Source organism: Gekko japonicus, unplaced genomic scaffold (assembly GCF_001447785.1).
Source record: "Gekko japonicus isolate JY-2015 unplaced genomic scaffold, Gekko_japonicus_V1.1 scaffold2249, whole genome shotgun sequence".
Lineage (NCBI taxonomy): Eukaryota > Metazoa > Chordata > Lepidosauria > Squamata > Gekkonidae > Gekko > Gekko japonicus.
Window position 1 is genome coordinate 169962 of NW_015173741.1, and position 10315 is coordinate 180276.

The 10315-nt window shown below is 45.8% G+C and overlaps 2 protein-coding genes across 5 annotated transcripts in view; one reads left to right on the forward strand and one right to left on the reverse strand.

Annotated features, from left to right (window-relative positions):
* Positions 1–10315, reverse strand: part of LOC107120690 — a 190185-nt gene that overhangs the window by 101361 nt on the left and 78509 nt on the right. The window lies entirely within an intron of this gene.
* Positions 1–10315, forward strand: part of LOC107120691 (zinc finger protein 850-like) — a 40020-nt gene that overhangs the window by 17656 nt on the left and 12049 nt on the right. The window contains exon 2 of one of the 4 annotated variants that reach the window (XM_015423458.1): positions 5547–5560. The exons of 2 other annotated variants lie outside the window; for them this stretch is intronic. In XM_015423458.1, the coding sequence (XP_015278944.1) occupies positions 5547–5560 (14 nt within the window). Of the gene's footprint in view, positions 1–4149; positions 4727–5546; positions 5561–10315 lie in introns of those variants that run through there. One more of the 4 variants, XM_015423459.1, reaches the window with a different exon arrangement.

The window sequence follows — 10315 nt, forward strand, 5'->3', positions numbered from 1 at the left end:
TCTGGGAACCCCAATCTGAAATAGACCTCATCTGTTCAGGCTCTGACTAGAAACACAGGAATATTATTGTATGTTATCTGATGTGTTTTTAATTGTTTTTAATTGTTTGTATATTGTATGTAATGGAACCCGCCCGGAGCCTGCTACGTAGGGAGGTAAGGTAAAGGTTCCCTTGCTCGAAAGCCAGTCAAGTCCGACTCTAGGGTTGCAGTGCTCATCTCCGTTTCAGAGCCGAAGAGCCAGCGCTGTCCGAAGACGTTTCCGTGGTCATGTGGCCGGCATGACTAAACACCAAGGCGCACGGAACGCTGTTCCCTTCCCGCCAAAGTGGTACCTATTTATCTACTTGCAATTTCTTGCTTTCGAACTGCTAGGTTGGCAGGAGCTGGAACTAGAGATGGGAGCTCACTCCGTCATGCGGCACACTCGGGTCTCGAACTGCTGAACTACTGACCTTCCACAGCCTGCAGTTCAGCGTCTTAACCACTTGAGCCACCGCAGCTCCACGTAGTGAGGACGGGATGCAAATCTAATAAAATAAGAAATGAATAAGTGATCTTAAGCCCCTTTGAGGAGAAAGCCAGGATATAAGTGAAGCGAATAACTAGTAAAGAAAGATCGTGGTGGATGCGTGTTGGAGACTATGGTGGGGGGGGGGGACTGCTTTCTTGGTCATGGAGCCTGGAGGAGCTGTTCCCTTTGACTTCTTGGTCTGCAGTGGTCCATATGCCTCCTCTTTGGGAAGAGCCAGTTTGGTGTAGTGGTTAGGAGTGCGGACTCTAATCTGGGAGAACTGGGTTTGATTCCCCACTCCTCCACATGCAGCTGCTGGTGTGACCTTGGGTCAGTCACAAGTTCTCTCAGAGCTGTTCTCTCAAGGGCAGTCCTCGAGAGAGCTCTCTCAGCCCCACCTCCCTCACAGGTTGTGTCTGTTGTGGGGAGGGGAAGGGAAAGGAGATTGTAAGCCACTCTGAGACTCCTTTTGGGAGTGAGGGGCGGGGTACAAATCCAATCTCTTCTTCGTCATTTTTGTGGCTGTCAAGGCCTAGACAGCTGGCGGACTCAGAAATTAAAGGGAGGCAGCCAAATACACGTCACGGTAACCTCCATGCCAAGAAAAGCAAAATATGTGCCCTTTTCCCTCTGTCGGGCTGTTTTTGAAAGGGCGGGGGAACCAGCCTGAACGTTGGCAACTCTACCCAGGGTTGCCAGCTCCTGCCATGAAGACAGGTTAAAATGCTTGGGGCTCTTTAGCTTGGAGAAATGACGGCTGAGGGGAGACATGATTGAGGTTTATAAGATTATGCATGGGAAAGAGCAGGTCGAGAAAGAGGTCCTTTTCTCCCTTTCTCATAGTACAAGAACTCGTGGGCACTCCATGAAATTGCTGAGCGGTCGGGTTAGAACGGATAAAAGGAAGTCCTCCTTCACCCAAAGAGTGATGAACACATGGGATTCACTGCCACAGGAGGTGGTGGCGGCTACAAGCAGGGACGGCTTCAAGAGGGAACTAGATAAACATATGGAGCAGAGGTCCATCAGTGGCTATTAGCCACAAGGTCTAGATAGGACCTCTTAGTCTGGGGCAAGGGATGCTCTGTCTTCTTGGTCCTTGGGGGGAGGCAACAGTGGGAGGGCTTCTAGTGTCCCGGCCGCACTGATGGACCTCCTGATGGCACCTGGTGTTATTGGCCACTACGTGACAGAATGTTGGACTAGATGGGCCATTGGCCTGATCCAGCATTGGTTTCTTTTATGTTCTTATGGTCTTAACTCCTGGAGAATTGGGGGTGGAGCCTGGGGGAGGGCGGGGTTTGGGGAAGGGGAGGGACCTCAACAGGGCATGACGCCATAGAGTCCACCCTCCAAGACAGCCATTTTCTCCAGGGGAACTGACCTCTATAGTCTGGAGATGACGTGTTCCCTCTAAGCTGAGTGAGTGTGAGCTAGCTCACAGTTTTTTAGCCTCTGGCTCACATAGTTTTGTCTCAGCTCAGGAAGTACGGCTCCAGAGCAAACTAACCGATGCTGGCTCTCCAAGGTCCCAGGCAGGGGTCTTTGACACCACCTACTCCCTGATCCTTTTAAATGGAGATGCCGGGGATTGAACCGGGGACCTTCTGCAGGCCAAGCAGGTGCTTTACCACTGAGCTACAGCCCCGCCCCAGGCACTGTTACCTGCCAGATACCCGATTCCCCCCGCCCCCAGTCTTCAAGCCTTGATCCAAAATGTAGTGTGATGGGTCGCAGGAAGGATCCCCACGCCCACCAGTGAGCACGGCAAAAGTGGGGGAGGGATGCCAGGCCCTTACTGGAGGGCGCTGGCGAAGGATGTCATCGGGGAACAACCAAAAATTTTGTTGTAAAACCAAAAAAAAAAAAAAAACGGGAGAAAAACACAGCCCTGCTGAGAAAGGTAACCAAAAAGGTTGGGACAAGTAAACTATAGCCACGCTCGTAGTGCAAATGTACAAAATATCATATATAATTTAATAATACATTCGGAAGTGCTAAAATATAATTTTAAAACAACAGTCCTGTGGTTCAGCATATAAGTACCTAATCCCAATATAAAGACAAATGTCCATTTATAGAAATACAGGTTTAAAAATACATATGGTCTCTGTATACAAGAACCAATACCATACATGTTTCAGTATTTGGCCTTCCTCAGTCGTAGAATTTGAATTGAACACTCCATTAATTTGACCCTTTTTAAAAAAAAAATAAAAAAGCTTTTTCTTTGCTCTAACCTTTTTGGTTACCTAATTGTTCCTGCCCCGGTGGCAGCCATTTTGTGACTGGTTCCTGCCTGCTTTGGCAGCCATTTTGTTGTGCTGTCCACTGCCCTTTTGAAAAATCCCCAAAGCACCCAGAGGCATGGAAGCTACCAGCAAGGATCCTACCACTTCAGTGAGCAACGTTTATTAAAGTTTCGGTTTAATTTTTAATTCTTTTTTGTATTTTTGCATTTTTTGTATGAGTGTCTGTACCTGGAAGTCATGGTGGCCTCTGGTGACTCTTACTGGGGCATGGGGGACATTCAGAGAAGTGGCTTGATACAGCCCGCCTCTGCCTCCTGGCCCTGGTATTCCCCTGTCCAAATGCTTGTCAAGGTCGGCCCTGTTTAGCTTCCGAGATCTGAGGAGATCAGGTTGCCTGGGCTACCCAGGTCAGGGCTGTTTCAGTTTATTTTTAACTTATACCCCACATTTCCTTTTGGCTTAAGGTTGAAGCCTTCATCCACCTTAAGAGCCTCTTCTGTTGGAGGAATAGCCAGTTACATTGGAGGAAGACTACTTGGAGGCTGCATTTGCTTGATTGACAAATGTTGTTGGTCTCTAAAGTGCTATTGAACTTGAATTTTGTTCAGCAATTAATTATGATCTTGTGCCTCACCAGTAATTGTCTCATGGAGTACAGTGTCAGGACTATCTGGAGCAATAAAAATGGCCCTAAATTCCTCCCTCTCTCGGGATTCTTCTCTTCCTTGCTCTTTGGAAGCATTCTTAAACTGTTTTTTAAAAGCACTGGTATTCTGTACAACAAGGGTGTCGAACTCATTTGTTATGGAGGGCCGGACCATGTGTGTCATAAAATGGCAGGTAGCGGAGTTATAAACTTTATAAAGGACACTAACACAAAGATTTTTTAACTTAAAATAAAAACATGCTTGAAACATTAGCATTCTTGCAATATTTTGTTTATTTAACAGTCTGATGACTAACACTTCTTGCTCTGAATTTATTGCATCAAAATGTCTGTGCTGTAGCAGTCTGGGAGGAAAGTGCAGGGAGCAGAAGCTTGCCTATCTATCTCTCCTGAGCGATTGAGAGAGTCTGGGAAAGCAAGCTATGACACAGCAGCAGAACTGGAAGAAGAAGCAGGAGGCAATCAGTCCCTTGTAGGCCTGAGAGCAGAACTGGAAGAAGAAGCAGGAGGCAGTCAGTCCCTTGTAGGCTGCATGTTTGACACCCCTGCTCTATAATAACAACTTCACTTTGCTTTTTGACCTGACATATAGTGTCTTCCTTCCTGTCTCATCACTTTTCTCCTTTTATCCCTTCAGGCAATGTGTGGGGGAGCAAGAATGAGAGAGAACTACTGGGAGCCAAAGATGGAGAAAACATGGGAAATCAGCATGGAGCAAAGTTATTGGGAGGGGAGTGGACACAGAGGAAGCAAGATCCATCCAGAGTTTGGCAGGATGATAAAACCCCAATTCAAACCAACACCTATGAAGCAAGGAAGGAGAGAAGTATGAGGGCTAGAAAATCTTTGATTCCCAATGGAAATCAGGGAATCCACAGAGGAGTTAAATGTTATAAGTGTCCAGAATGTGGAAAAGGTTTCAATAACAGTGTCGTCCTTGCTTTCCATCAAAGAAGCCACACAAGGGAGAAGCTATATCCATGCTCAGAATGTGAGAAGAGCTTCTCTTGTAAAGCAAGCCATAGCCGCCATCTAAGAGTTCACACAGGGGAGAAACCATATAACTGCTTGGAATGTGGACAGAGTTTTGGTCAACATGTGAACCTTATTAGACATGAAAGAATCCATACAGGGGAGAAGCCACATAGCTGCCCGAACTGTGGAAGGAGCTTCTCTCGGAAATCAAGCTTTATTCGACACCTCAGAGTTCACTCAGGATCGAAACCGTATAATTGCTCAGAATGTGGAAAGAGCTTCACTCGGAGCACGAACCTCAAGCGACATCAGGGAATCCATAGTGGAGAGGAGCTATATGAGTGTTTGCAGTGTGGAAAGATCTTCTGTCATGCCAAATACCTTATTCAGCATCAGAGAATCCACTGTGGGGAGAAATGGAAGGGGTTGTTCAGCCAAAGCGAGAGCCTTATTGATCATAAAAGAAGAATCCACAAGTTGTCTGGGAGCAACTGAGCTCTAAGTCCCTGGTTTGCTGCCTCTACCCTTAATATGAGCTGAGTGTTCAATGTTGGATTATGGCTGCGGTCACACACACACACTAAATAATCCACTTTCAGTGCACTTTCCCCAACTGGATTTTACTGTGTGAACAGGCAAAATCCAGTTGGAAAGTGCATTGAAAGTGGATTATTTAGCATGCGTGACTGCAGCCCTATATTTTAAATTGCTTTTGGTTCCGCATTGTGGAGAAAAGGTGGGATAAAACCCCTTAAGGTCAAATGGAATAGACAAGGGAAACATATAAATGCTCTGAATGTAGGTGGTGTTTCCATCTATAGCACAAAACTTGAGTTGGCACCAAGAAAATGAAAATTTATATCAGTACTTGCGTTTCCAGGGTGTCAGGTACCAACGTGTGAGGATTTTGTACGATTGCTGTTGTGTGCTGATGATTGGTGAAGCGAGCAGAGGTGAAGACCAGACTTGATCCCAGATTTCATCTGTCATTATAAAATTTCAGTCCGATTGCCATTCGTTACGAAATGGTAGGTCTGTGGTATTATGACGACGAAGCAGGATAGCGTAGGTCTTGGAGATCAGCCCTTTAAAAGTATGCTTTTTGGACTCCAGTAGATTCCCAAAAGTAGATTGAACAGGTTTCTGGGAAAATGTACTCCAGGCAGAAGATATTACATGATTAAGTTCCATATAGAAGAACCATGATATGGAGCATCTCAGCTTTTGTTCTAGAAGTTGTTTCGGAAGCAAACCCTTTGAGTTAGTAATGTCAGTGACACGTGTTAAGTTTGCCAGTCTAAACTTTTTGGCTATTGGGGCATCATTTCCTGGAGGAAACCAGCTTTGGAATAAGAATACTAATTGTGCAGATCATTTCAGAAGACGTTTGTGTCTGAGAGTATCCCAGGTGCGGAGAATAGATGAGAGAAAGATGTTGGAGTGAACCGTTTTAGGACGCGCTTGTGGTTCATTCCAGATTATTTCTTGGATGGTTTTAGGGAACGATATCAGTTCTTGAAATGCGTAAGGAGCTTTCGGAGCAGAGAATCTGACCTCACATCAAAGCATCTACACGTCCTGACAAAACCAGCAAATGATATTTGGCTTCAGGTACCTTCACTCTGTGGTTGGGCCTTTTATACTGTCATACCCAAACTCTGGAACCCCCCCCCGCCCCATATCTAACAGCTGAGAAATCACTACAGCTTCAGAAGGAAGACCAAAAAAAAGTTCTCTTCTGCCAGCTTTTTAAAGCTCTGGCTAATTGAGACTCTGGTTCTGTTATTTTAATGTGTCTCAATGATCCTCGTGATGTTTTAGTTTTAAAAGGAGCTTCATGGTTTATGAAGGTTTTCAAAAACGACTTTGAGCCCTTTTAAGGCGTCTTAATCTAACTGAAATACATGTTGCAATCGACTTAAATGAGAAGCCATATAAAGGTTTGCTTTTGTGCTAACAAGACGTTAAAAAACCAGAGGAGAAAAATCCCGTAGGTGCAAAGGAGGAGAGACAGTTACTGACTCTAATCTAATTGTTGTGCTTAGTTTTGTTTTAAAGAAGCTTTAACTATCTAATTTAATCCACACTTGAGGATATTACTGAGCTCTTGAATAAATTTAGTGATCCTTCAGATTGCTTATAGCCATCGAGATTACATGGATCAAACTGCGGGGTAGGGCGGGATATAAATCCAAACATAAATAAATAAATAAAATAAAACTCTGTCTACCTTGGACATAAGGCCAAGTGTCAAACAATGTAAAGGTAATTAATATAATATAAAATAGTAAGACTGCTGGTCTCCAGAATGAGTTCTGTCAGAAATTTAGTGAAGAACTTATTCTAATTTTGCACTATGTTGGAAAGTTAGACAAGTAAATGATTTCATTAATCTGGATACAGGTTTTTAAGGACCAACAATGTTATGTCTTGTCGTGTTTTTTCTGTGGTTCTGGATGCATAAAACTGCGATTTTAAAAGAATAAATAAAAACAATGAAGCAAAAAATTCAGAAATCTGTATAGAAGACAGGGTAGTTCTAATTCAGGTTGTCATGGCTGGGTCTGGGCTTGATTGCTTCATTTTGTGCTTGGGGAACCTCTTGTATTCTTTCAGACAAAAAAGTCAGTCTTTGTAGAAACTGAGAGCCAGTTTGGTGTAGTGGTTAAGTGCGCGGACTCTGATCTGGGAGAACCGGGTTTGATTCCCCACTCCTCCACTTGCACCTGGCTGGATGACCTTGGGCAAGCCGTAGTTCGGATAAGAGCTGTCCTTGAAAAAGAGCAGTTTCTGCCAGAGCTCTCTCAGCCCCACCTACCTCACAGGGTGTCTGTTGTGTGGAGGGGAAGGGAAAGGAGTTTGTAAGCCGCTCTGAGACTCCTTTGGGTAGTGAAGGGTGGGGTATAAATCCAGTCTCTTCTCTTCTTCTCTTCTTGTAGAAAGTGTGTCTTGTTACATAAGAACAAAAGAGCCCTGCTTCATCAGACCAAGAGTCTGTCTAGTCCAGCATTCTGTGTCAAGATAGTGGCCAACCAGTTCTTCTGGATGGCCATCAACGGCATAGAGGCCTTATGTTCCCTCCTGGCTCTCGGGACTCAAAGGATTAGTGCCTCTGAACGTGGAGGTTCCCCTCAGACACCATGGCTAGTAGCCACTGATAGACTTATCTTCCATGAATGAATCTATCTAATGCCCTTTTAAAGCTCTTTATTCCTTTGGCCATCACTACATCCTTTGGCAGCGAATCCCGCATTTTCATCACTCTTTGTGTAAAGCAGTATAACAAACTTTGAGTCCAGTTGGCAGCTTTAAGACCAACAAAGTTTTATTCTGTGTATAAACTTTCATGTGCATGCACAGTTCTCCGGATACATAACAGGGCTATATGCCTGAATCTGTGTAAAGTAGTATTTCTTTTTGTCCATCCTGAACCACTGGATGCCCTAGAGTTCTGGTGTTTTGGGAGAGGGAGAAAATTTTTCTCTAGTCAGTTCTTGCCATCCCATGAATAGTTTTATAAACCTCTGTCTTGTCCCCTCTGAGTCCGCTCTTTTCTAAACTGAAAAGTCTCAGACTCTTCGTAAGGCCCTCGTAAGGAAGGCACTCCAACCTCCCCCCCCTGCCCCAATCATTTTGGTTGCCCTCCTCTGTACTTTTTCCAGCTAACCTTCCCCCTGACATGGTGGTTTAGTACAAGGGTGTCAAACATGCGGCCTGGGGGCCTGATCAGGACTTCTATCAGGCCCGCAGTGGAACTGGCTGTCTTCTGCTTCTTCCAGTTCTGCTGCTGCTGCGTCATCGCAGGTTTGCAGCTTACAGATACACACCTGAACAGCATATTCAAGATTGCAACGGCATAGACATTTTGATGCAATAATTCAGAGTAAGAGGTGTCAGTTATCAGACACTTAAACAAAATATTGCAAGAGTGCTAATGTTTTAAGCATGTTTTTATTTTAAGTAAAAAAACCCTCTTTGTGTCCTTTTTAAAGTTTATATCTCTGCTACCTGGCACTACATTTTATGACACACATGGCCTGGTCCAACAAGGTCTCATTTATGTCAGATCCGGCCCTCGTAACAAATGAGGTTCGACACCCCTGGTTTAGTATGTGCCCTTGCTGCAGTATGAAGTGAACATAAGAGAAGCCAATGCTGGATCAGGTCAATGGCCCATCCAGTCCAACACTGTCACACAGTGGCCAAAAATACCAAGTGCCATCAGGAGGTCCAGCAATGGGGCCTGAAATTTACTCTAAGATTTCATTTTGAGCAGGCAATGTGAGAGGTGGGGGAAGTAGAACACTAAGAGTTTCTTTTTTTTAAAAAAAGAGAAACTTAATATACCTCTTTAGATGTGAGATCAGTGGGCACAGCAAATCAGATCTGAAATCTCTGCAAAGTCCTCGTTTGAGCAGCAGTTTGCAAACTATGTGGAAGAGAATTCTGCGGTTCCTGTGAAGCTGACGGAGGCTGCCGCAACGAGGAGGCCAGTAGCATTGGACAAGCTTGCCTGATTTGGAATTTGCTCGGCAGAACTGAACTTTGCCTGAAAGGCTGCTGATGTTGGGTGTATTCTAGGGATTATGCTCAGTTCTGTGTCTTGGGATATTTCCCAGAATCCTCTGCAAGGCAGGAGGTCTTCCTTAGTGGAGAAGGGTTTTTGAAACAGGAAGGTTTGGGAGCTGGTGAACTCAAAACACATCCCTTTGGGCATGGGGCCTTTAAAGAGGGCATAGCACCCACCTTCCCAGTCCTGCCCTGGTCTCCATCATTTGCATTGTGCTAGCAGAGTGGACCAGTGGTCCTGGACTACCCTCTCTTCCCACTTCTCTGAAGGGAAGGGGGTTGTCAACTGTGGGTGAAAGCACATGGAAGGGCCCGGAGGACAAAGCAGAGTTACCAACTCTGGACTGGGAAATTCCCAAATATTTGGGGGTGGAGTTTGGGAATGGACCTCTGCAGGGTATAACACCCTCGTAGAGTCCACCCTCCAAAGCAGCCATTTTGTCCAGGGGAACGGAGCCCTGCAGTCTGGAGGTCAGTGGTAATTCCAGGAGACCTCCAGGCCTCTACCTAAAATGATTCAGGGGGTGGAACATTTTCCCTGTGAATAAGGTTAAAGAGGTTCTTGGAGAGGGGCATAGCACCCACCTTCCCAGACCTCTCCTGGTTTCCATCAGTTGTATTTCACCAGCAGAGAGAACCACCTCTCTCTGAAGTGAAGGTGGTTTGCTGATGGTGTGGATGTGTCAGAATCGGGCTCTGCTGATTGTCATGTTGACTAATGTCTTCATTTGTTTCATTTGTTTCCGCCTTTGTAGTTTACTTTCACTTTTGGGCCATGAGGACCATTTTGTCTCATCCCTTTCTAGCCCTCTGCCATAAATTCTGAGGGATGGGAGGAGTAGGTGTGAATGCCATATATCTGTGTGTATGTGATGCGGGAGTTAGGTTAGCTTTGCTTGTAACAACGTTCCTATGAGAACGGGCCCCAAGGTGTCTGGCCATTGGGAGCCTCTCATCCTTGGAGAAATATCTGTTGCTGGATCATAAACTTTTGTAGTACTGTGTAGTATGAAGGGGGGGGAGCGGCTCGGACATCACACGCGAGAGGTGGAATTTGCCCCTACGAGTCCAAGGCCACCACCCCGGGGCTCAGGGAGGCAAGGAAACATTTTGCCCCCCCCCCGCGCTGGCGTCTTGGCTTCCACCGAGAACAGTGGCGGCGGTCATAACTTTTTAAGGAGCCCCGAAGGAGAGCTGGGGGGGGCAGAAATGACCTCTCGCGTGTGATGTTCGAGTGGCAATGCCGCTCAGACATCACACGCGAGAGGTGGAATTTGCCCCTAGGAGACAAAGGCCATCACCCTGGGGCTCAGGGAGGCAAGGGAATGTTTGCCCCCCC